Below are 27,847 nucleotides of genomic sequence, written 5' to 3'. Positions count from 1 at the left end.
GTAGCTCCATCAGGTATGCATTCAGCATAAACCAAACATCACTTGCAACGAAATGATGTAACAGATGTAAAAGTGAGAAGAAAAAGAAGCTGTGAAAGAGCAGCAAGCGCAGCGTTCCCAGCAGTGTGGGGATGGGAGGAGATTTCTAGGGCACTGACTCTGGGCGCAGCAATAAAATGCCAATTGCAAAGTCCAACGCTGTTTCTTGCCCCGTTGTTTTTTTTAAATGCTGTCAAAGGTTGGCTGACACCCGCGCTCGACAGGTGCCGGAACACCATGGCTGATGCCAGTCAGCCCTGCTGACTCACTGTGGCAGGTGTTGCCCATCAATTCCCACCCCTGCCCCCCCCCTCCCGACAAAAGGGAAGGTGACCCCCTCCAGCCCTGCCACCCAGAGCTGAGAAACCGAGAGAAACCTTAAGTGTTCAGTGGTCACCCAGACACCGTACTCCATCCAAAGGTCTTTCTCCAAGGTCAACTTCTTGAAAATTCACCAACAAGTTTCTGTACATCCTTCTTTTCTGGTTAAACCTGTGCCATAAGAAAAGGCGCCTCTGGATGCATAATGAGGACTGCAGACATTTCACAAGCCCCATAGTAAAGAGCTAGTTCAGCAAGTGAGCTTTCAAAAAGGATAGCCAGTTATTACCCCAGTAAAATAAAACATTTAATTCTGCCACCTTTGTTTGTAAAAAGTCAAGGTTCTCTTAGAGGCAACTATGCTTATGTAGCAGAAGCGATCTTTTTTTTAATTGGTTTTCCAATTAGTTGGCTTCCAAGGCTTTCCTCATTTCCTGCAAAGATAAAAGGGGCATATTCTCTATCATACCCAAGACTTTGCTCAGAATAAGAACTTCCATTTACTTCATTCACTGAACTCAGGAGATGCTGTTCCTGAGAAAGGATTAAAGCTTTAGGGCTTGAATCACCGGAACATATCCACTAAGGTCTTTCACTGGGAGTCTGGGAGCTCAAAACAAAACAGAACACTACTAAGTAACACCCTTCCCAGCAAGACATCTTTTGATCCTCCTCCCATGGAACAGTTCAGAAGATCCGTCCTGAGGCAGCGAAGACCTCTCTTTAATCCATGCCAAAACCCACGTACATCTGGCTATCTCTCCCCCTCCCCACTTCTGTCCTGCCTCCAGCTTCTCCCACAAATCATCAGATAAAACAGGCTTGTCCACACCCTGATGGAAAAACAGACAGTTCTTCCATGTAATGGCTTTGTAACAGTCTCTCCAGACATGCCGTTCTCTCTTTTGGAGAATGGCTACTCTCTAGAAGGGGATCCAGATGGTCCTCAGGGACTCCTGAGTTTGTTGTAGCTGCTTCCTCTTGCCTGGGAAAGGAAAAGCTTTTGATCTTAGCCTAAAAAGCCATAAGCTGAGATCTGGTGGCACAACAGAGCTATTAGCCAGTTGGCCTCCACCTTATTTCCCTTTTAGGTGGGCATGGCATAAAGGTGCCGAACAACTCTGAACCCTGGAACTAATACTTGTTATAACGTATAATAGACCTATAAACAGTGACAACTCAGAACTGCCGAATGAAACATTTAAAAGCTCTGCACACAAACTTCCCCCTACCTACCCACAGCCTTAGTCAAGTCTCTGCTTTGCAAACCAGCAGTTCACAGTCCTCTCCTCAAATGAACATGTTCTTCAGAAGCCCCCCTGGGCTTCTTAGAATCTCTCTTTCCATCGCTTCTGTGGCTCCCCTACTCGCCAGCAAATTCCCAAAAGCTAAAAGGTACCAACTCCCCCTCTCTGAGGCAGAAAATAGTAAGCTGCCTTCTACCCTGTTTCCCACGCTACCTTCCACCTAAAGAAAAAAAAACATACATTTGTACAGGTAACTATGAATAAATCAATCAATACACTTCTGCCAGCTGTCACAGTGCTTCTCGCTTCCTGAATTATCTGAAAACCTGGTATGAGATAACAGTTGGCTCTTCTTGGAGGTCAAGAAGCTACTCATGAGAACAGAGTAGAGGAAGTATGCAGTAGAGGTGTTAAGATGTATTAAGTGTTTTACCTTCATTTCCACAGCAAAGTCTCAGCTACCAAGAAATCACTGCTTTTTGGCAGCCCATATGTTCGCAGGATATTTGTAACGGCCTTGAATTCAGATTTCTATTTGAGAGAAAATAGTTACCTAGGCCCTTTGTTTTACTCTCCAACTTCTGCTCTCTTTGTGATAAAAGACTGCTTTAGACACCATCAGATTTTCAAGAGCGTTCAGCATCAACAACTCCCATGTAGGCATGTAAATAAGTCAAACTGGATTTGCTGGATGCTGAGTGCTCTTGAACAGCTGTCCCATCTACTACTTCAGTATCACTTCACCTATCACTCCCTGGATTTTAAAACTACATTGATAGACAAGACAGTGCACTACTCAGGAGTCACTCTGATCGTTGGGCACACAGGGAGAACGGTTCTGTCGCGGTACAAAAATGCATTTCATAATGATACACTCTTCCCCACATCTCTGAACTTAAATGCTTAAATTACACACTTCGTACAGATGTCAACAACGAAAATAAAACAAACTTCCCAAGTACCCTCATTTTTCAAACACTTGCACAATTCATCCTAGCTTGCAGCAGGCGATGATGGAACAGAACCTCGTTCTTCTCTCTGTGCACAATGGATACACATGTTTTAATTTTACTTGTTTGATACTTTCTTGATACCAAAACACTTGGGAGAGGCTATTATTGAATGGCTGAAGAGGATATGCCATGATTAAAATTGCACAGTTTTTGCTTCCAGGCCTTTCATTAGGAAGGTAAGAATTCATTTTCTTCTGAAAACTAAAGAGGAGGCATGGACATTCCCAGTTGTTGTCATGGATACAGCTGCTGAGAAAAATGTCATTGTACCCCTGCAGATAAATGCATGTGCCAACTGCTTGGAATACACGGTGGCAAAACCACTGCAGATGTTAAAAATTCTCAAATGGCCATCAGGTTCCTCTCAAAATGAGCACTACATAACAACAACAACAACAAAAAACCAACAAAAAAAACCCCCAAAATTTAAGAGGTTATTTTTAAACATAAAGGTTATGGCATGAAGGAAGAAAAGGCTGGGCGGTTCGAAAAAAATGTTGGCACTTTCATAGTTCATGATGTCATGGAGGAAAAAATATTATGGAACAATAGTATGAGTAAAGGATCAAGTGTCAGCCCAACTTCGAGTTATCTGGATTTTGTCAGTGTGTGTTATAACAGTATTGTTAACCACAATAACTCTTATTTCTTAGGTCAATGAACAATTAAAAAAACAAACAAATTTTTAAAAGCAACAAACACACATTGGAAAATTTTGAACTGGGGGAGCTCTGATCCTGATTAGGCCATCTCATAGTGTTGGCAGTTTCACCTGGACTAGGGCACTTTGATTTTCTTTCCGCTTCAGCTTTACATTAACCACTTATTGGGCACACAGATCACAAAGTACTAAAAGCCTGAAAACAGGAGGCCACTCTTCCTCATACCATTGATCTAGGTCCTTGAATGAGCTAAGGTGAGTACCAGGATGCTCCTGGAGCTTTCTCTGCACTATTTAACAGTAATTCATTGCACCATGCAGGTGGGGAAACATCAAATAACGTCCCTACATAAAGCAGGCAAGGTTTTGGATTCTCCTCTCCCGGTAAAAGCAGAAGCACACAACTCCCTCTTCCTACTCATGTAATCCTTCAGATATCATGCTCTTAAATAAGCACAGAGAGAAGCAAAAGCAGGTTGCTCTGGGGCAATCACTACCTTGACAGAGTGAAGCACAGAGGGCAGGAGGCCAACCAAGACAAGACTGGCTCCCTTATGCAAAAAGAGGTCTTCAGCAGTGCAGTAGAAATCATCTCAAACCGAGCAGCTAATCCACCACTGCACAAAGACCAAAGAGATAAGGAAGCCGAACTGAGCACCCTGTTATAAATCTCTCCTCGTAAGTATTTTGAGACAGGCCTGCACAGTACAATGCCATGTTTTGCAGAGATATGTGAGCTACCGCTGAATGAAGCGCATTGCAACTGGAAGCAAGATAACCGCCTGAGCATGATGTAACACCCCAGCTAATTAGCTCCGTTAGGAGCCAACCCTGAGAGGGAGCTGCACTGGATTCAGAAGGCAAGCAAGTTCATTTGGGCACCTCGGAATGGCACTACTGTCCTCCAGAGAGACACCTCCTCAGTGTATCAGCTGAAGATGTAAAGCACAATCCAATAAAAATAATACTAATTATCATCACCACCACCACCACTGTCACAGGAAGAAGCACGGTTTCACTGGAAAGGTAATTCTGACAAACAGGCTGTAATAAAGAAAGGTGAGAATGTAAAATTACACCCAAAAATGCTGAGGTTTTTACCAAAGCTGGAAGGGAATGCCTCTGCTTGACACAGGAGTAGGCAGAATGATCCTGCCTTAGCACAAATTCCTACCCTGCTGCTTTTACAACAGGCTATGATGTGTATCTCAGCCAAGAAAATAGCTGTTGTTGGGCATTTTGCCATATCTGATCATCACTATGACCTAGTACCCTACCCTGGTGTCCACTGCAACACAAAAGTCCTTTGAAGCTATCCAGTTGTTTTAGAAAAGAAAAGCCAGGAGAATAGAAAACAACTTTAAAAAGCTCACTGATGGCAGGCATCCCCCCCCTCCCACCTCACTGGTCTGTTGGTTACAGTGGTCACAGCTTCATTTACTTGACTAAAGAAAAAAATGAAAAGGCATTTAAAACAAGTGTTCAATAGATTTTATAGTATCCATCTCAGCTTAGGATTTGTAACTTTCTCCTCAAGAATTAAAATGTTTTCAGAAGAATCCCCAAGCCCATTTGGGAAGGGAAACAAAAAAGAAGAAAAAGAAAAAAGAATCTGGCCTTTCCAGGTTGACAGATAGGCTTTAAAAAATAAGCTCACGTCATAAGTACAGATAATTATGGCATGAGAATGCACATTTCAGAACACACATGCCTTGCAAAATTTCATAATAGTTCCAGAAGGGCTTCCAATACCTGCATCCACAGCCCAGTCCTTTGATCCCAGCAGCCCATTACGCCTTCCACATTTGTGTGGCAGACAACTGGGGAAACAAATATTTCTAAATTAAAGTAAGCTCTCATCCTCCAAAGACATACAGGGCTTAGAACATCACCACAGAATCACGGAATTGTAGGTGTTGGAAGGGACCTCAGGAGATCAAGTCCAACCCTCATCATTTCACTCCTAAAAGATGAGAAGGCTTAGCTGGATTTTTAGGAAGACGAGCAGTCATAGTTTACTATTTGGACTCTAATATCAGCAATTAAAAATATACTCCTAAAAGAAACACCACAATTAATTAATGGGTAAGGACCCACCTGAGAAGAAATAAGGAAAACAAAAACATGGACCACTTCAGGAACTACAGACTACAGAAAAATAACGAACAATTTCATAGGCTGAACTCTGCCCTCCAGGCACCATCCTCCCTTTTAAGATCCACCCACAGGACTAAGCGTCTCCCGTAATCATCACTAGCTTCCAGTAGAAAAGCTGTTAGAAAGCCATTATGACAGGCAATACCTGATAGGGTGCTAGGGACGGGACACCCACAGGTCACCTTACTGACCAGGCCACTTAGGCCCACAAGTGTGGGAGCCACCACAACCTACAAGCACTTAAATCCTGTTTCTTGTTCACTATAAACTTCCTCAGTGCCATCTGCTTACTACGAACACAGAAAAGTTATGTGTGCACTAAGCATGGTGCACAACTAAAATCACACACAGAGTCCTATACTCCAGAGTTACTCCTTATTTCTTTACGTCTGACTCTCTGTCCAGAGCAGGAGGTTACACACAAGTGGATCAAGTACTACGTCGTTCCTGGCTGATGCACAGAGTGTCCTGTCCTCCACTGAGCCTTCATTTAAGCCTGTTGGCTGTGACGACACGTGAAGGCACCCTAGAAGCTACAACAGTTCTAGTTCTTGGCAACGTTATGCTCACACCCAGGCCAAAAAAAAAAAAAAAAAAGAAAGAGAGAAGACAGAGATGACTGGAAGAGACAGTCAAGCTAAGCATTCACCAGGATGTGTAGTTCCAGGTCTCCAAAACACTGCCCAGAAAGCTGTTCCCAAGTTACTTTGCTGTTTGCAAACAATCCTCTACCTCTGCTTTGATCTAGCTTCAGAAGGAAGCTGACCCACACGTTACTATCCATTTAAACTGCCCTGATGAAACTCTCCTGGCTTGCCCTCTCCATCCTTCACTCTCTTCTTCCGCGGAAGCTTTTAGGAATGCTAAGTGCCTCCACCTCCCCCCCCCTGCTTATCCAAATCCCAGGATGCTGACATTTCAAATCGTACTCTTCCCTATGCAACTTGTGAAAATAACAAAGACAACAAAAAACTCCCACCAATGCTCAGGCAGCTGCTTGTCTATATGCACCCAGCCCAGCACAGGTTGCCAAGAGACCGCAACCACGAGCAGCATTTATTCTTGAATCCTCTCAAACAGGCTTTCACTATATATTAACTCCGAGCAATAAAACATCCAGACCACATTCTTGTTTCAGTTTAGAATTAGTTTTTATAGCCGATATATAAAAGGAGATAGTTGTAATAGACATGCTATGATGTTCTTAACTGGAACTATATAAACAGTGCTTCTATAATAGGCGCTACTCTGAACTTTGTCAAGGAACTGCCTGAACTTCAGGCTTCACGCCTGGCATTGCTTTTCCTGAATTTTAAACCTGAAAGAAACAACTGTAAAGATGAGAATTACCAAGCTATATACAATTATGAAGGAATAATAATAATAATAATAATAATAATAATAATAATAATAATAATAATAATAATAATAGAGAATAAACCATTTTCAGATAGGACCTATAGAAATTCCCTCTGTGAGCTCCATTCCCTAAGGTAAAAATTAAGTAGAGATTCATTCAAATTTAGGAGGCTCCAAAGAACAGAAAAACTCAGCCTATTATACCACTTAATAAGATCCTGCTAGTGATTTTCAACCTTTCCATCTAAAAATAAGGTAATTTTGCAATTAAAACAAAAGCCACCATTAAACCTTAGATGTCAGAACATTTTTCCTTATCTATACCTATCAGATGAATAGTAATTTTATACAGTCTGTAGCTACCCAGAGAACAAAAGTTCTATTACACGTGTTTCTAAGGCAGCAGTACTACAGCCTGGCACATATTCTTAGGCATTCATCACTGTTCATTTTTTTCAAGCCAAATTCAGTGCTAACAACTATTTTCCTCTGGGGACACTGCATGTTATTTTTGTTACACATCTTAGCATAAATTTTGTTTTGTGTAAGTTATCTTGCATACCTCCCCAGTAAAAGAAAAGCACACAAGGTCTCTTCTGTACACTAGAATTCTGCACACATGGAGAATCAGAGGTTGAGTACTGTGTAACACCTTGGGGGAAAGAGTTGGAATCAATATTTCTCCATTGCCACATGCTGTGGCAAAACTGATTAGTGGTATTAGCAACAACTGACAAAGTTTAAGTGGTCCAAGGTGATGTAAAAGGAAAGATCAAGCCTGGGCTCAAACAAGAGACATACAGTCTTTCAACCAAAGTGCATAGGTTAAGAAGTTTTATAATCACTTCCATGACAAATAATTTGCCAGATGGAAAGCATTAAAAGTATATCCAGGACACTAAGGGTCAAGAAACCTGTATTTTAACAAGTCCTTATGCTAGTTGTTTCTCTGCTGCATTTAGATGGGTCCTATCCCGTACCATACTGATGACCTCTGAGTTATCTGTCACCACCTGCAAGAGGTGTGGAATCACCTCCAGTGATGTGGGAAGAGTGGTGAAGATGTTACAGCACTGTCCAAATACCATCAACGGCACACTGACCAACTCTGTCTCAGTCAAACCCCAGAATGTGATGCAGAAAGACATCAGAAACAAAAACAAACATGGAAATAATTCCAGCTCTTGCAATTTCCTTTTGTAGGAAATTCTAGTTTAGTTTAGTTCCCAGTTCCCCCAAATGCCTCTCAAGATTCTAACTTTCAAATTTTAACTAAAGCAGCACACAAATGGTCTTACAGAAAATAAATCACAGCTACAGTAGGGAGACTATTTGAAACAGCAGTCAGTCCAGGGTGGTTTAATTTAGAAAGAGGAGAAAGACTTTAGACCTTGATAAGGCATGACAGGATTCCATGCCATTGATCTGCAATCATACAGCTTTATCTGTAATGCAAACAAAAAGTTATTTAGAATACTCCTAATTAGGTATAATAAATGTACACTGGCACATTTCTGAATCTATAAATAGACAGCAACCACACCATTTCACTCCTGCTCCATGTTATAAGGTATGGGAGGGTTGGGGGTTTTTTTTGCTTCTGAAGGTAGTTAAGCAGGCCTTTAAATATTGAAAAATCTCCCTCAGCAGACACACCTGTGTAAAAGGAAGAAAGAGAATACTTAATTTGAAGTAAATCAGGATCCATATTCTAGGCATCTGTAAGACATTCAGAGAGACACAGCTCTGGGCAATCTAACACTGCCTTGAAAACGTCCCTCCTCTGAGCACAAGCATGGGACCAGATGACCTCCCGACGTCTCTTCCAGCCCAAATTACTATTATGATTCTGTAACAACCCCCATAAATATTTTTTTTCTAGAAAACGTCCATTTTTATAACCTCTCACACACATGGCAATTTAAACCATGGATTAGCTATAAATAACCTTGGTGTATATTTGAAAGAAAAGGTATAATTATCCCTAGCAAAAAATTCAGCAGAAATTTGTCTCTGTTCATTTGTCTCTTCCCCTGGCTGTGACTTTTTTTTTTTTTAATTCAAACAGAAAAACATCAGATTTCCCAGTCATTTCCAACTCCTCACTGTGTGACAGCCTCCCAGGGACACAGGTTTATCATGGGCTCAAAGGGTAATTTGAAATAGGAGCTCTTTGTAAAACTGTTGGCAGCAGATCCCTGGCTGAGGAAGGGTGGGGAAGGAGCAGAACCTGTGATGTAAACTACTTTTATCTCCTCCTCAGTGGTGCACACAGCGACTAAGTGAAAAACTGATCTTTTTTCACCCTAAACAGTACAAGCAAAAAAAAAAAAAAAAAAAAAGTCATTATTGTTTCACATACACACACATGGAATTTCCAGTCTCTTTATGCACGAATTAAGGTCATCTGAAGTGTACATATAATCAGAACTATGGGGAAACACGAAGCTTAAAAGAACTGTAATAAAGATTAAGTATTCTTTTTTTTAAAAAAAATAGCTGTTCACTGTAGTTGCATTCACCTGGCAACACCAGGTAACATGAGATAATACACAAAAGCACTGATGGGTTTTTAAGCATACAGCTTGACACTGCCAGCACATTTAATAGCTTGCTTGTGACAAGAGCTCGTCAGAAGTTCTGTACTTACTAGGATCTTCTTTTCCTTTGAAGAAGCGGCAGAACAGAGTTTTGTGATGCAGCATCAGGGGCACAGATAGAAATCTGTCAACCCTCTGAAGCCCAGACTTTTTTTATTTTTTTAATGTAGGCAATGGGAAAAGGTTGTTATCTGCTAGACAAGATACAAGCACAGACCCCTAACTTGTGTAACTGCCTTTGAATTTTTGAAAGCTTACTTGCCAGTGGATTATTGGGGAAGGTTGGACACCACTGGCCTAAGCAGTAAAATGTCTCAGGTATAAATTTTATCTTGCCTGCAAATAGTCTTGAGGCACATTGACCAGAATGTTCTCTCTATAAGATGTTAACCAGCAGACTCAGGACATACAGGTAAAGGTCCTTTCTTTGCTTCCTGAAGTTTGCCTGCTTCCAGAAGCAAGCAAGAAGCAGCACACAAATGTGTGTTAGCCCAGCATTCACTCATAACAAAAAAAAAAAAAACACCAAAACCCACAAACCCAAAACCCAAACCAAAGATGCAGCTAACTCAGATGCATGAACATGTTTGCTTAAATTCTGGTTTCCCCTCTACAAAAGCATTATTGTGCAGACTTCCAGGGTATATGCAAAGTTTGCATAAACAAGTTCACTCAGGGGAAAGAAAAGAAAGTTTAACATCAGACAGGTGCCTCTGAATGTTATTCCTTTTTATTTTGCCTGCAATGAGAAACTGTGTACATGATAAATTTTTTTAATAACTTCCTTAAAAGCTCTGGTTTAATCAGAACCATTGGCTCTTCATCTCAGACCCCAGTAACTCGCTCACACTATCCCTGTTGCAGACCTGCATCTTCTCGGCATTCTTTCCAGGCAGAATCCATGTATTATAGATAAATCACATTAATATGCAATAGAAAGAAATACTGTTTCACCCTGAACACCACCACATTTTTTCAGTGATGGAATCCTTGACACACCAAACACCCTTTTACCCTTTGTTGTCTCTTTTTTTTTTTTCACTTTAACAGACCCTGGAGACTGAAGCCAATCAATGTTTGTCTATAGAGTAACTTGTGTGAAGCTCCCCAAGACATCAGGCAAAAAAATACAGTAATAGCTGAAAAATCCCCAAAAAGGGCACATTGGTTTTCAGGTCACTAGCTCCCCAGTGTACTGTCTGCTCCAAAGATTAATCACTACCACTGAAGAAGGAGGCAGGGCAGAGTGAAACTACCCAGAGGAGCAACCTCATATATCTGCACCCTCTCTAAGACTCCATGCTTAGCAAACTGTGTGGTTTGGGAAGCTCCTCTCTTTATGGGGATTACTAGGAGAAACCTTGCAGAGGCAACAGGCTGAAAGGAAATGGGATTTCATCCTCTCTCTGTTCAAATTCCTGAAGAAACCATGACAGCAGCAGGCAGGAAAGGAAGGAGAGAACAAGAAGCAAGATGTCTCTATGGGAGCATTCAAACAAACACAGAAGTATGTGCCTGTCCTCATGATCAACAGAGAGTGTGCACAGGGAGGGAAGAAGTGTCTGCCCGATGGGTGGTGGGACCACTGGTCAGTCAGGCTGACCCTCTGACATCCTTAGCTGAACCAGAGCAAGCCACCCTTTTCACCCAGAGCTGGGAAGACACCGACCTCCCTTTTGCTCCAGAGCATCACAGTGGCAATAAGGACTACAAGCTGTGAAATTGAAGCCAGTCAAACTCGGTTGCTAAATTTAAGCAATCACACAACAGGACATAACTGACCAGAGCAGCATGACAGCCCTTTAGATCCACTTAAATCTCTGCAGGCATGAAAAACCTCGGCAGATCTTCCCAGCACGAAAGTATGCCAGAAGTGCAAAATGACACCAAGGGCACAGCCGGCTCTCCTCAGCGAGGGCATCTGGAAAGACCCTGGCATGAGCTGGACACGCATCCTCCGAGCAGTTGCCCACACAGGGGCTCGTGTTGCTTCCCACCCAGCACATACATAGGGAGACTCATCACCCACAAGCTACTATTCAGCTTCAAAACCCTATTAAGGTTGCTAAGTGACAATAACGTAGCACGATCTCACACCATTTGCAAACCCCAAACGTTTAAAGGCAAGGAAATGAATGGTTCAGATCTTCATAAATCCCATCTAATAAATAAATTCTCATCAAGTGTAAAACCTTGCTGAATTCATTACAGTAACGTTAACTCTCCCAGGAGTATAGCTCAGGTTTTTGTTATTGTGCTTTCAGTATCTAAGCAGTGAAATATTCCTAAATGGGAACATTAATCAAATGAAAAACTCAGCTGGAGGGGGAAAAAAAAGAAAAAAAAAAAGATTTGCTCTTTCTTCATAACTGTGCAATCTATCAGGATAATTCCTACATGGTAAAAGTTTTTAGAAGTCAACTACGTTCTGAGTTCATGTACAAAATTTTTATGGCTCACAGCCAACAAGCACTTAAGCGCCGGCTTAATTTTAAGAAGTAATTAATCATATAAAAGTGTACAGGACAACTGAAGTGTTTCAGTATGTGCTTAAATGTTTTACTAGAATAAATCTCTTATTTCATTTTAAATGGCAACTAATGCAGTGGTCTTATTTTTAGCATATCAATGAAATAATATTTATTTTGGGTCAGCATTAAGCTTGTTTGCTGTGAAAAATGTAATGTTTACATTAAGAAAGAATGAGGTCTCTTTTTATTATCATGTGGAGGACGTGTATGCCCCCAGGCTAGGCTATTTTTTTTTTGCCATTGCTAGCAAATTGGGAGTTGGGGCTTGAACTTAGTATAACAGAGCTCCAATTATGGCTAAATTGTTACTTGTTAATTTAGAACCCTGTTCTTAATTTTTTAAAAGGAGATGTTGGAGAACACAACTTACTTTTTGGAGGCAGGAGAAGAGAGGATAAAACAGTAAAATAAGGCAGTGGCAAATACAAAGGTGAAAGACAGAGTTATCTCTCTTCATAAAAGACAAAGTCCAGGTACCGAAGTAGCAAACAGGGGAAAATGAGCAAAGCTAGCCATGCTGCCAGTACCTTTATAACATCACAGCCACCCACGTTACAAATAACTATAAAGAATCTCAAAAAACCTAACGGCCAGCCAGAACAAAACACTGCTCTTGCGGTCCCTCTGCAAGTGAGCTACTAACTACCTCGTCAAGACACCAAACTGTGCCTTAGTTAACCCCTATCAGACGAAAGAATCCAAACCTAAGGATGACTACAGAGGCATTCTTTTATACAGAAACCTCCACATCCTGAGGTTCAATAAATCCACAGGCAAACACACACCACTTCATATTACCATCTTGCTGCGCTTGGATTTGGAGGTCTCCAGGCTATATTGGTTGTTTTACAGATCCCTTACCAGAAGCACGGTTGGTCAGAGTTCAGAGAACGAGAGTAACACTGTTTAAAAACAGACAGCCTTTTGGTGCTTTCCAGGGCAAGAACATTGGTCTCAGCTGCCTTTTGTCATCTTCTGTAAATCAAGACGACTCAGTGCTTCCCTTCAGATAAAGGCTTTGTGATTGCCAGACTGACTATTCTTGTGATCACTTCAATTTAAAAAACAAAAAAAAAAATCAGTGCAATGCTATATATTCTGCTACAGATACCCAAACTAACTTGGCTAGTCCAGCTAGTCATACAGTAGTCATACAGCATCCTCCACCTTGGCTTCTGATGTAACTGCTGGAAACAATTCAAAATGTCAACAAATTATCTATATAGCCTTACATGGATAAAGATCCAGCTATAGAATAGTCCTTCCTTGAGCCCTGGCACAGCTGTTATGTGTCTTCAGGGCTGGCTGTGCACATGAAGTCCAAGAGATAAGGCATCTCAGAGAGGGATTCCCAGTTTCATTTATTCCTGAGTTAGCCTCTTCTTGTGCTTCTTAAAACTAGAAACGCTCTCTAAACAGAACAACAAGCTCAGTGTGTTTCACCTGATCTCTTTGGCAGAAAAGCATTCCCCAGCTCCTTGGAACAAAACACAAAACAATCAAAATCTCTTATATTAAAGATGAGAGTGTGATTATCTTGTCTTTTTTTCACATTCACAGCTCACCAGCTGGCTGGGGGAAAGTAAAAAAAAAAAAAAAAAGGATAATCCTTGTTATTTTTCAGCACAAAATAACATTAATCCTTTAAAGAGTGTGGAAACAAAAAATAATTTCAGACAAACAAACAAAAGGAACATTTTCTTTGAAGACCTGCTTGCAAATACCTACTAAAAATGCTACAAGCTCCTCCTTTCTGGTACTTTGCTAGCAATTTAAGCTTTGCCAATGCATGCATCACTAAAATGCCTTAGCAGATTTCATTTCAGTTTTATACAAACATGTGTCAGGATTTGGAGTGGTAATGACCACTGTGCCTTAAATAGTGTAACTCTTTCCATTCTAAGCCTGCTCACTTCTACACAGCACGTTCAGTCACTTCAACTTCCCAAAACTATCACATCCCCGGCTGAAATTTTCCATTAATAGACCCTTTTTTGAAAGCTTATGCAGCAATACAGCAAGTATGAGAAGCAATAAGTATTATACACCATTTCATGCTAAAAACTGGTTTACCTTGTCCAGGCCTAATCTAGAACTGAATAATATGCATATGAAAACTTAAATGTACTACTCTGTGCCTACGTGTATCTGCACATACCAGGAGCATACACTGATGAACTGGTTCTGAATATTTCAGTTAAAAATTAGGCTAAGGACCCCTGGATGGAGGGAGGGAATCGAATTTGCCAGAGATTTTACAACAGTTGTGGAAAAAAGTTGGTGAAACATTTTAGGAAGGATGGAGTGGTGGTTTAACTCTGGCTGGAGGCCAGATGTCCACCACAGCTGCCCACCACAGGTGGCTATACAGTGCACGTACTGAGCAACTACGTTAAATGCAGACAGAAGATGATAAAAGCTACGAATACTGCAGAAAGATACTCTACAGCACCCTTCAATCTTTCCTGTAGGCGCTGCCAGGTGCCAAGTTGAGGACAATTTCGACAGTCACTTCAGTTCTGCCCCACGCTGTGTAAAGACAATGATAAAGCTTTGTGATATTATGTTACCTCTGTTGCAAAATAAATTGCAAATTACAATACATTTTGAAGCTGTGCGGGGCCAGACAATCCTAATACACACACAGGATCCTTAGCAGTGTTGAGCTTGCCACCACAGCATTATCCTGAGAACTTCTGGTATCTAAAAATCATGTTTCCTTAACCAGAAAGGAACAAACTGCTACTTAGCTGAGGACATCAGCAATCCTCAAAGCTAGAAAAAGCAGGTTACATTGCTGAGTATGAGGTTCGTGACTTCTAACACCAGCATCAACCACAGCATTTTACACTTAGGTGAATTAACAAGCTATGGTAGTCGGTGAGAAATGTATACCAGAAACAAACAGGAAGTGACTACTGGGACTTGGCGCTGTCAAATGTCACCATATGGAAGAGTTTAGAAACTTTGTGAAGGCTCAGTTCCTAAATGGCTGGTGTTATCCACTAAGGCAAATAAAAACACGGTGGGGAATTTAATTTACTTTTATTACTTCAGAATGATTTAGAATATCTTATATATATATATATACATATATAAAGACTCCAAATTAGTTAATTCTTGTAACATCTCTTGCCATTTAACTAAACAGCACCGTATCATCTCCACTAATTACCTCACCCCCATGTTTCAGAACATCTCCCATGCTACAATAAATTTCATTATTAACAAAACCCACTGGGGGTGAAGGAGAGGAAGAAACCATTCTCCTGGATAAAAACACAAGTGTGTTTATCTCGCTCAATACACCCTATTTTCTTGCATTTCCTGATTTATACTTTCTGCTCCAGAATGTCTGCTTCATCCAAAAATAAACACAGGCCAGGCGCCCAATCAGAGATTTGAGAGCAAAACACCTATCCAACAGAGCTTTCCCATTAACTGCACACAGGCCCATTAAAGTAGGAAGCCAGGTCAGCAGTGAAAGTGCTATTCTTTATAGCCACTTTTTAGCAGAGAGTACTCAAGACAAGAGTAGGAACTAGAACTGTGCTCATCTGACAACACTACTTCCGAGCATCCAGGGACCATTTTATTTATTAATCTTGTGTGTCGCCCCCAAGATGAGCAGAATTTTAAACATGTCAGCTCTGAATTGAACCTTCCTGTCTCGACAGGTCCCAGCTAAAAAGAACTGAAGCAAGATCATCTTTTTAAGGAATGTACTTTGCACCAGTGATTTGAGAAACTACAACCCAGCTGATGACAGGCAGAGTTTTCAGGCTGCAGTCCCAAAGGTTTGAAGTCATCTGTTTCATTTAGGAAAGGCACCGACGCTGCCTGTCTTAACCAGCATCTTTGAACATTAAGAAGGCAAATTTAATGCAGACTTGTGGAGGACTTTCCACGACTTAAATGCCCAACAAAACAGTGTTTGTACAGCATTGTGTATATACTACTTCAAAACTGTCTATAGTCTTCCAAAATCCTCACAAAAAAAAACCCCAAATGTATATTCCAAAATTGTTTTATTTAACAAGATTCTTTTTATGTACTAAATGTTCGAGTCTCCCAGAGGGGGGAAATTGTGGGGTAGATAACTTGAGGTCAAAAATTGTTTTGACAGGGAATTTCAGCTCAAAACTGCTCAAACTTCACAGGGTACCTGCCACCCGTTTATTCCCTTGCACTTACTCCAGGGAACACATACTAGCTTCACAGATGCAACAGCTTTCAGGATGAGGTCTAAAGATGCTGGCTTTAACCTCAGAAAAGTACTAATTAATTTTGGTCCTGACTCCCCTAAAGACACTAATGCCACAGTGTCACTCTTTAAGCAAGTCTGGGGTTTGAACAAACAGCTCTGAGATACAAAGAACATGTTGGCCCAAAGAATAGTTTAGTCCTTTGCACAGCAACTTGTTCTCTCCTCCTCAGGTTTTTAGACACCAAAACACATTGTTCTTCAAGTTTTCTCTTTGGGGAAATTAAAAATGGCCACATTTTGACACAGACATGCCTTTAAAGTACTCTAAAAACGTGAGGAATACATATGCATATATTAAAAATACACACATCATTGAAATTACACAAGCATCTGGCCCTGACCCCCACTCGCTTCCCATAACAATTTACTGAAAAAGTAGTTTCACCGAAATAAAGCAAGCAATTTGCAGAGGAAGCTGCTGGTCGACAGGGACAAGTGACAGCAAAACTGCACAAGGGCTTTCTAAGTAGAACTGTAAGCATATGATTAGCGTATCACAAACAAGCAATGAACCTCAGTGTGGTTACATCTGCCAATACACTTCTTTTTTTATTATTTTTTTTCCATTATCCCACTCTGGTTTTAACCTCCTGCCCCCACCCAAACAATTGTTTGTAGTTAGGAAGAAGAGGGCAAAGCTTGAAAACTCCCTTTGAGGACCACAGGTGTTAGAAATCTTTAGGCTTTGTGCTGGTGAAAGGGGCTTGCTCTTACACATGCATTTGCTAAATCTTATTATACACACGTTAAAAGAAAATCCACTCCTGAATGATTCCGTCTGCAAAGTATTACCATATGGTAGCTTTCACAAATGATCAACTGTACCAAAACATCTAAAAATAACATCTTCCTTAAGTAAAATAAAAACAATTACCAGCAGAGACTTTTGGGTATAGTTCTGAGCTAAGGAATCAATATCGCGTTGCTGGAATGTTTCAAGTAAGTATATAAGCAACCTCTGGAGAAAAACAGCACGGCGCTGAACGGCCCTCCAGCACCAATGATAAATGTAATATACATGTTTCGGGTTCTTTCAAAAGCCTATTCTTAGCTGTAAGACAAACCCAATCCATTTAATTAAAACCTCAGCTTACAAACGCGTTCGCAAAGTAAGCGAAGCTTAACAAATCTAATTTGAATGGAAGGGACTAGCTGGGTAAAAGAGCAGCTCCCCGATGTGCCTTGCTCTAGTGGTTTCATGTAACCACTGATCACCAACTACTACAACAGCAAACATACAACACCCTTAAACTAAATGGGAGTTGTCTGTCTAAAAATAGCTACTTTTAAATAATGCATCATGAGTTATAAAATAAAGTGCTACTGAATTATTTAACACGGGTCTCATCTTTAACAAAGATATATTGCTTTTAATTAAATGGAAAGAAAGATGTTTACATTCGGGGTTGCATAGTATTGTAAATTGCAACAGCACAGCATCATTTTATGACTCCGATTATGTCAGCAGTCAGCTTTTCCTATATATATCTGATTCACAGAAATAGAACAGAGATGCAAACGAAGATAAGCACAAGCATCACTTAAAGAGTTGTCTTAGAACTCCAGGCCATCACAGTTTCTGACTGCTAACAGTTGGTAAGAATTGGCTGGAATTTCACGCTTCCAAATCTGTCCCAGTTAACGTACATAATCCATGTTTTCCTTACACAGGTATCAAGCCCCATGACTGCAAACCCTTGGACACGCTTAACCCTGCTACCGCTAACGCAGCATCACGCTCTGTCACTTGTAAAACGCTTTGAAGACCACCACACAGGCGCAGCGTTGAAGCTGAAAGTTTGTGCAGGACTAGGGACTCAACACGGTGCAACAGTTGCACATGATTTACTATAGCAACCCTTCAGCCAGGCCTAACATCTGCAAAGGCAAAATTAGCATCCAGCAATAAAAGGAGATGACACATTGAGCTTAGGAGGTTTCAGGAAAAAATTGCTTTCCACCTCGCATACTGGCATGCAGCTCCAGTTCAACAATCAATGCTTTCTGTTTGAAGGCGGCTGCCTTTTGGATGCAGCGGGCAAAAGAAGAACAGCAACAATCTGACAGGACTCCACAAACAGCTCCTGCCTAACTTTAACGGGTGCTCTGTAAAGGAAACAACACATGACCTATTGTGCACAAATCAAACCCTAAGTGTGACCTCCCCGGGCCTGCACTTTGCCCCTCAAACACGACGCTGACAGCTAAAAACCCCGATCTCGACGTCGCCGCACCCACAGGCTCTCTCCCCCCGGCGGGGTCTTCTACAGACCCCATCACTGAACGCGGACCAGGCTTTGAAGAAAGCCGTGGGATCCTTCTAGGCAGAAAAGCAAGTCAGGTCCGGTGATTTAAATGCGTGCTTGTTGAAGTTCACTGTGCAGGAAAAAAAAACCCGCGATATAAATACACCATCCATCAAAAAGTTAATTCCACCAGGATGCCTCCGGCAGCCCGAGTCAGCCAAAAACCCGCATTAACCTGAAGTTGTGACAGCTGCCTTACGGACCCAGCCCCACGACCGAGGATGTACAGAAGTTCGCTCCTGCCCCGCGAGGTGCTTCGCAAAGCGACAGCGGCGCTTCCCTCCCTCCCCCCCCCCCCCCCCCCACTCCGCCCCGCAGCACTCCCGCTCCCAAACGGGAGCCCGATGTGCCACCGCGGGCTCCCTGCCCGCCGCTCCGGCGGAGCGCACGTCGGCGGCCCCCCGGGGCCGGGGGTGAAGAAGAGGGGGCGAGGGCACGAAAAGTTAGTGAGGAAGGGCTCGCTGAAACAGCCCACCCGCGATGTTGGAGAGAGGGGTGGGAGGGCAGGGCGGGATCCCCGCCGCGGCGGTGCCCGCCGCCGAGGAAGAGGAGCCGGAGGGGAGGCAGCCCGCCGCTTCCCCCCACACCCAGGACGCCACAGGCAGGGCAGGGCGGCTGCCGGCCGCCGGGGCAGGCGGCTTCCCCTCCGGCCCCGCGGAGCCCCGCAGCCCCGGGGGGCTCTTCCTGCCAGCCGGGGACAGATGTGGACGCAACAGCTGGACTGGGAGGGGAGAGGGAAGGAAGGAAGAGGCACGGCTGCCTCCCACCCTCCTACCCCCCCCCTTCCCCGCCGCCGTCGCTCCCGAGGATGCGGGCGGGATGCAGCGGCCGCCCCCAGCTCCGGGATGACCCCGCTCTTGGATAGGGATGGAGAAACTTGTCCCGGAGGCAGCGGGGATCGCCGGCTCCTGCCCCCCTTACCTTGCTGCGGATCTGGCCCGAGGTGGACACTTTCCGGATGAGTTTCTGGGGGCCCTCGTGCTCTCCTTCGCTGTCCGACGACTCCTCCGCCGGCCCCGCCGCCGCCGGTGTTTGGGGCTGGGGCTGCTGCGGGATCCCGGCGCTGCTCATCCCCGCCTCGGCCCCGGCCATCTTCCCGGACTCCTGCCGAGAGAGAGCACACGAGCCCGGCTCAGCCAGGGCAGCCGCTGCCGCTCCCCTCCCCGGGGAGGAGGAGGAGGAGGAGGTGGCGAGGGAGGGTGGGGAAAGAGGCGGCGCGGAGGGGAGGAGACGGAGGCGGTGGCGGTGGGGACCAAGCCGGGCTCTGGCGGAGCGGGCCGCCTGGCCGCCATCTTCCGCCGCCCCCTCTGACGGGAGAAGGGCCGCGCCCCAGCCCGGCCACGGCCGGCGCCGCTCCCCGTTCGCGGGGGGCTGGAGGGCCGCCACCCGCCGGCGGGCGGAGCCGGGGCGGACGGGCCCGGCCCCCCGCGTCCCTGCCGCCGGGGAGCCGCCGGGAGCGACCGGCCGGCTCCAGGGGGCGGCGAACGGCGGCGGGTGCTGGTGTCGCCCCGCCGGCCGGGCCGGCTCAGGGTCGGGGGGGTGGCCGCTCCGCAGGTGAGCGCCGCGGCGCCGGGGTGAGTCCGAGGGGCGAGGCTGGGGAAAAGCGGGTGGGGAGGGCCCCCGGCACCCCCCGCACCGGCTCGGGCTTCCCCGGACGTCCCCGCGTCCCGGTGAGGAGAGTTGGTGAGGTGGGACCTGACCCCCTGCTACCTGAGCGCCTGCCTTCCAAGCCCCGCACCCGGCGACCTCCGCGAGGTTTAACAGAACCAGGTGCCCGTCAGCGGGAGGTGGAAAGCCAAGCTTTCGAACATCTCACGCAAGCACAGTGAAAACCGTCCAGCTCCGAGCACGGGTGGCCCTCCCGTGTGCTCTCCCGTCACGGGTGAGGACCGCGTTGCACGCCCGAGGGAGCCCGGGATGCGTTTTGGGGTCTGGATGGATGTACAGCATGTAATGCGATGGGTTCCTTATCCACACCTCCATCCGCTCGCTCCCGCCGTATCCTTCAGCGTCAAAGCCTTGGGCAATTTTGGCAAATGCATACATTGCTTTCCAGTTGTTTTCTCCCAGTGTTTTAATTGTCTTAGTGTTACATTCCTTCTTGTCCTTGTAGAAGAGCAGCTTTTACTTTCGGGGAAGGAAAGGGTCAGTTTTCCCTTTTCATCTCGGATCTGGCAGCTCATGCGGTCTTGAAATGTCACCACATGTTCTGAATTGTGGGACTTCGAAATTATTGTGGCTTGTATGCAGTCAGTGTTCAAAATAAGCATCTAAATCACAGCAATACTAAATAAAACACACAACTCCTAGCTGCACGGACCAGATTAAACATAAGAAAGCAATCAATACTTGTGGCTTCTATATTCCCACAAGTCTATTTATATTTCTAGAAAGGGAACTGACATCTCTTAATACGCTAATACGATGCCGCAGTACTGAAATACAAAGCAGTTCATGAGAAACCAAACCAAACCCACAGTGTACAACCTGTCCTACACTGCAGACACCTTGCCACTGTCTTAATTCCGCATAATCCAGAGCATCCCGTTCCTTTTATTGGGACTTTTACTCGTAGTAGGGGACATAAATACTTCACGAAACCTGGCCGGTTTTGTTGCTTAGTTCTGTCTGAACTGCATCAGGTACTTCAAATGCAATTCCGCCACCCTCCTTCCCATAGGATCACTTTAGTTATACTGACAAAAGTTACATTTAAAAAAAAAAGGGTTAAAATTTCTATTAAGTTAGATTTCAAAAGAATTTCAGTTGTATTAGCTATGGTCCCTAATAGAATAATCATAAGGCCTAAATCCTACCGTTAATACCACGTCTCAAAACAGATTAAGTTCTCACATAGCCCCTTTTCCTTGCAGGCTAACTGTGAAACTAATTCTGTCTTCTCTTCACCTGAGGGAGCGTCCTCCTTTTCCCAAACAGTGGGATCAGACTTGGGCAAGTGCAAGTACATACCGCTGTACAGTTAATTAATTTAGGGCACAGCTAGGAAGAGAGAGAGGCAAAGCTTACGGACATTTGTTCTTTCCATCCTCCTTTTTTCCTCTTCACCTTATTTTTAGGAGTAGCAAATAATGCCACAACAGGTCTCACTGCAACCCCTTGCATCTTTTGAGGGTAGATGACAATTTAACATTACAAGAGGACAAGATGCTCTGCTAATTAATGCTAACGTGTATTAGATGTAATTGTGACTGTGATTTGAGGAACACTTAGTGCTAGCGGAACGCTAGCAAGACTGACTAACTCCATTTAAAATTCAACTGAACCGAACAGCACTAGCTGAGCAACGCTAGTTACTGCTAGATTCGTTCCCGCATGGGAAAAAAAGCTCTCCAAGTATCAGGGCATGTGACTGCTATGGATTTGTATCACAGGACTAGGATCCTGTGTGAAGTTATGTGCAAAACTGTTTGCAAGTAGACATTCCACCCATGGGGAATACCTTTCCAAATTCAGTTGGGAAGAAGCGATGCGACAGCGAGGGGAAAAGCTTTGAACTCGGGGAGATCATGAAGTTGACTCTACTGATGACCCCAGAAGTTGACTCTATTGATGGCCAATTTGGACCTTTGACTGTTTGGGGTGGGTTTAATAAAACATCATCTGGCTGCTTGTTCCATACATATTTAGACCTCAATTCTAAAAACTCTGGGTGGTTCACATGTATTTCCAAAACCAGCCTTCCACCGAGGTTTTGGCATAACACACAGCACCAGCATCTTCCAGAACAAGACACTAATCTGGTTTGTTTTCAGAGCACTTTTACAATTGGTTATGCTGCAAGTTAATTTAAAAGTTCTTCTTGAGTTTTATAAAACAGTGGACTACTTAGCAATGGATCTAAACACATTGTTTCATCATATATTAGATGGGAAAATAAAAAACAAGCTAATAATTTGGGTTTTACATATGACAGCCGGTGGCTAGAACAATGCCAGCAGCTGAAGCTAGAGACCTGCTTAGGTATTTGCACAGACAGCTCAAATTTCCTTCACCAGGTTTCATCTCAATAACCTAATAACTGGTTAAAAAAATATCTGCAGGTGAAATGGCTAATAAATACAATCCTTCAACTTCTGTTCAGCTTCAGAGCTTAATTATCATCCCTAGCTTCTGCACACTTTCTGCACTGTGGGCTGACCCACTGTGATGTTCTCTCCTGAATGGCCAAATGCAAAATTGGGGTTACAAGGAGGGAATGCACCATCCTGTTTTCTTCCAAATGAGTCTTTTTCATCACATCTTGATAAACTTCAGAGTGCTGTGACAAAATTTTGAAGTATTGGGAATCTTCTCTCAGGTAACTCCATGAGATTATTTTAGTAGTAACAAACTCAATCTGCACCTGGTAGAAAGAGTCCCTCAAGTACAACTCAGTGGGATTGTGGTTTCTGTGAAGCATGTAGTGCAATCTGTAAAATCACAGGCCCTAAGACCTGTAGTTAGCTGATGTGTACCAAGGTCTTCAAAATGGAGAAACCAAGCTTCCACCCCTTTCACCTCTGAAGTTTACCCAAGGGATCGATGTCAGACCTGAGACAAGCAGTACTGATGAGCACACTTCAGGGCAGTGAATATGGCTATGAATGCCATGGCACAAAAGGGACCACTGAAATCCCTGTGGCTCTTGAAGAACGTGAGGCAAAATCACAGAATCACAGAATCAGAGGGGTTGGAAGGGACCTCAAGAGATCATCGGGTCCAACCTGCCTGCCAAAGCAGCTCCCTAGCTCATATTGCACAGACAGGCGTCCAGACGGGTCTTGAGCATCTCCAGAGACATTCATTAAAAGCACACATGGTATTTGCATGCACTACGTCTTTCATTTAGCATGCTCAATTTCACACTTCTTAGTAATGGCCTTAAATTTCCTACCTGGAGCCAGGGGAAGGCTGCTGAAAACCTAGAGAAAGGTTGGCATTCAGAAGGACATGCTCAACTGATACAGAACAGCTCCGCTGACATCACTTGTGCTACGGCAGTTGGTATCAGCTGATGATCTGCCCTTTCTGTTCAGAGAATCCCAAAGTGCTGGGTACACACATGCACTGTGAGAGCATTTTAACTCAACCACGTTCCAGTCCCAAAAATGGGATACGTGTCACTAAAATGCAGAGTACAAAAACCCCCCGAATACACGAGCACTTTGGCTGCACTAGAGATTATAGGTTATTGTGCAGATTAATGCATTGCTGATTCCAGGAACATAAAGTATTCCAGCTCCAATACTGATTCCCTTCATAACAAGTGTATTTACCTCTTTTTCTCTAAGTCACTTTGCCATCTATAAACCGAAGGCCAATGGTATCCTGGGCTCCATTAGAAGAGAGGTGGCCAGGGAGGTGATTGTCCCTTGCTACTCTGCCCTTGTGAGGCCCCATCTGGAGTCCTGTGTCCAGATCTGGGGACCCCAATACAAAAAAGATGTGGAACTGTTGGAGAGGGTTCAGAGGAGGGCCACGAAGAGCCCTTCCCTTTGAGGAGAGGCTGAGGGAGCTGGGCTTGTTCAGCCTAGAGAAGTGAAGGCTGCGGGGGGGACCTCATTGCAGCCTTACAGTACCTGAAGGGAACATACAAACAGGAGGGGAATCAACTTTTTAAAAAGAGTAGACACTGGCAGGACAAGGGGGGGTGAATTAAAGCTAAAGGAAGGTTTAGATTAGATATTAGGGAATTTTTTTACAGAGAGAGTGGTGAGGTGCTGGAACAGGCTGCCCAGAGAGGCGGTGGATGCCCCATCCCTGGAGGCGTTCAAGGCCAGACTGGATGGGGCCCTGGGCAACCTTGTGTAGATCCAGGCCTGGAGGTTGGTGGCCCTGCCTGTGGCAGGGGGCTTGGAACACTGTGATCCTTGGGGTCCCTTCCAACCCAGACCATTCTATAATTCTATAATTCTATGAAGGGTAGTACCTTTTTTTCCTACATCTTGAAGTTTTCTGCAGGGATCTGGGTGAGTGCTCTATGTGTCAGGTTAGCAACGCGTTTTTTGTCATGTTTAAGTTGTTATCAAAACTTTCCTAATTTTGGTGGTTAGTGATAACTATAGCTTTTAACAGGGCTCCTCACACTGAGCAAATGAGTTTCAGATCTGCCTGTCTGAACTCCCTCTGCAGATCCAGTTAGCCACGTTTTTCTTTCTTGACTTCCTTACTTACCAAGGGGAAAACCAAAATCTAACAAATTGTGTCCATAGCACTGCTAACAGGAGTAACTACATCACTTGTGGATGTTTCAGGAGGAGCCAAGGCAATCCTGTAACCCTCAGGTTACAAAGATGCCTTGCATGCTTCAGAGTGAAAAGGTGTAAACCAGTGGAAGTCATCAAAATAGAGAGTCACTTTGCAAACGCCTTAGGACCCATCCACACATTTCAAGGGAACGATAAAGTCAGGACTCGGGTCTCATACAGAATGTGAAAGTCAGGTCTAGAACTTTGCAAGGCATCTGTTGGGTGTGGTTCTGGGAAGAAGGCAGAATGAGCCTTACGTTTTCTCTTTCTTTACCTCCATCACGGAGGGCCTGGTGCAACCCTTACTGGAGTCAGGAGGTTTTCCATTCCAAAGTGAGCTGTGGGCTAAGGAAAGGGTTTCATGGAAATCTGACATTTCACACAGAAAAGCCAAACCCTGGCAGAGAAGTTGTGGCTCCATTTGATGTCCACCAGTTATTTCTCAAAACAGCCTTAGGAACGGCACTTCTCAGTGACTTCTGACAATTTGCATAACTAATTAACTCACAGAGATTCAAAACCCGCAGCAAATAGTTTCCCTTATCCTGCTGCTCTTTTTCTGTGTTCTGAGAGCAAAGGAGAGGTCTGGGCGCTGCTTTTATTCCCTTCATCATGCAGTTCTTCACCTAAATCTCCCTTTGCCCCCATTACAATAAAAAGCCTGCTTGCCAGCAGATACAAAGAAGAATGATGTGGCTTTTCCCACAAAGACTATGTATTTTATCAGCAGGTTACCAGGTAAAGGATCGAGTGGTTTAGCTGAAATTAGAGTCTTGTAAAGGGAAACAGCGCAGTGGTTAACCTTAAAACTGCATTTGTGGATGTACTCTTGAACAAATGCAGCGATGAAGTGATAAACATGACCCAAATCCTGGCCCTTACTAGGGGAGGGGGAGGTGGAGGGGGTAGGCGGCGGGAAAAGGTGCGCTCCTTGTTTATCTGAGCCCTGCAGACAGAAGGAAACGGGTTTGGGTGCTGCGTCCGGGACTCGGCGTTTCCAGGCGGAGGGGCTGCGATCCATCTGCCTCCCGAGTTTGAGCCTGGGATGACGGCAGTCAGTTGAAATGTCACCGTTTAATAGGGTAGCCTGTTCGCGGGAATCAGCTTCGCCGCCTTCCTCCCACGACGTCTTCATCTCTCCAGGCAAAATTCTCGGGTTTCCCTTGGCTGATCCGCTCGGTGTCAGCTCCATGTTACCAGAACGCCCATACAGCTGTTTTCCCTATCACAGCTGCATCTCCAGCAGCAGCTTCAAGGCTTGAGAACTGCAGAGGGCAGTGAAGGATGGAGGGGGGAGGTGTGTGTGGGGTGTGTTCAACTTCGCACCACGAAAATGAGGCTACCGAAAAGGTACTTGGGAGGGCTACAAACCCTTAACAGGGAAGGGGGTAAACTTAGTTGACCGTGGGTATCTCCAGGGCTGCTGCTTTCCTTGCAGCAAGCACAGCTGGGCAAAGCGTGCTTCTCCCCCAGCTGCTGTTTCAAACTGGATGTACAACTAAAACCAGGGGCCCCGGACCAGCACCACGTTAGCAAAGTGTGGCACAGCCATCTAGAGGGAAGCTTGGCAGTGGCATGAGTCGGTGCTTCACGTCACCTCGCCAAGTTCAGGGCCAGAGACAGCCTAGCCTTGACCTCTCTGATAGCCTGAAATCTCCCAAGCAGCTACCCAAAGACTATTTTTAGCCCTCCCTGCTTGGTGTGTGTGTGTGTGTGTTTGCACAATGGAGAAAAGCCCAAGAGCGGGACCAGACGGCCCTGAAAAGGGAAATCTGATTTTATCGCGCTCTGAGGATGCCGATGACATGATTTCCTTCGGTTGGAAGGAGGGTCTCCAAGTTGCTCAAACAAACCACAAAGCCACCATACCGCAGCTTTCTTCCTGGCCAGCTTAGACAGCCCCCTCCTTTTGTAGCAGCCGAAAGGCACCCACTGTCCCCGCACCCCACAAAGCAGGGTGGCAGCAGGATACACCAGCCCTGGCCCGCTTTGCTGCCCCACTACAAGGGGGGCAATTCCCAGCCTGACTACAGAAGAAGGGAAAAATAAGTGTCTCCTTCTGGAAACTGCCTCCCAACACTGTTGCTTTTTGCCGTGTGAAGGCGTTTAACGGTGTCAATACCCAACACTTCCCCCTCCCTCCCCCCCCCCGCCCGGCAAAGTTGGGAGGCAAGGCTCTCTCGGTGCTAATCCCAGGCTTCCCACCCGGGCAGTGAAACTCAGAAAGGCCAATGAACTCCCCGTCCCCCCGAGGGACGAGCCTGCCAGCAAATGGCCGGACACAGCGGGGGAGAAAAGCTCTCCCCCCCACCCCCCCCCCCCCCCACATATCCCCCCCATCCCTCCGCCCCCCGCTCCCCGTGGCGAGAGGACGAGAGCCGGCGGGCGGGCTCCGCTGCGGAGCGGGGTCGGAAGAAGGGAAAGGCGGGGGGAGGAGAGCACCGATAAGGATGACAGCCCGACCCCCCCCCCCCCCCCCCCGGCTGAACAATACAGGCAGGAAAAAGGGTCGGAAATGCCTGTGCAACTGCGAGGCACGCATGTACCTACCAGTTCCTCCCAGGCGGGGCTGCGGGCGCTATAGGAAGGGTACCCATGCTCTTCCATACCCCCGCAGCAGGTCCCCTACCGCCGCGGGGCGAGCGCCGACGGGCAGCGGAGCAGGTTACGCCGGGCTGCGCCTCCCTTCTGCCAACCGCGGCTCCTCCGGCTGGCAGCGCTCCCCAGCGCCGCTCTGCCCCCAACCCCCGGCCCCGCTCCTCCCTTTTTCTCCCCCGGCCCCGTCCAGGCCCCCTCCTCCCTCCCCGCCCGGTTCCTCTTCCTCCCACGGCCACCGGGCTCAGCCCCGGCTCCCGGGGGAGCCGGCCTGCAGCTGCCGCGCCGCTCACATCACCACCGCCACCGTGTCCTCCGGTGCACGGCGCGGAACCCGCCCCCGCCGCCCCCCTGCCTGCCCGCGGCGCCGCCCCGGGGGCTCCCCGGGCGCCGTGCACACCCGCTCCCGCCCCCCGTCCCCCCACACCCCCCTTCCACCCAGCCCCGGGAAACCCAACGGATTACGGGCAAATCGCCTTGGGCATAAGCCGGTTCACAGCCGC

The 27,847-nt window shown here is 45.5% G+C and overlaps 1 protein-coding gene across 2 annotated transcripts in view; it reads right to left on the bottom strand.

Annotated features, from left to right (window-relative positions):
* DGKH (diacylglycerol kinase eta) overlaps positions 1-27,356 on the bottom strand; it is a gene marked incomplete at both ends in the record, with an annotated part of 164,725 nt that extends 137,369 nt beyond the window's left edge. For both annotated transcript variants that reach the window (XM_084278141.1, XM_084278142.1), the window contains 2 exons: positions 19,423-19,605; positions 27,300-27,356. In XM_084278141.1, coding sequence (XP_084134267.1) covers positions 19,423-19,605; positions 27,300-27,356 — 240 coding nt within the window. The remainder of the gene's footprint in view (positions 1-19,422; positions 19,606-27,299) is intronic.
* Between the last annotated feature and the right edge of the window lie 491 nt (positions 27,357-27,847).

This window comes from Gallinula chloropus, assembly GCF_964237585.1.
Source record: "Gallinula chloropus genome assembly, chromosome: 1".
NCBI lineage: Eukaryota > Metazoa > Chordata > Aves > Gruiformes > Rallidae > Gallinula > Gallinula chloropus.
This window is presented reverse-complemented; position numbering and strand designations above follow the sequence as displayed.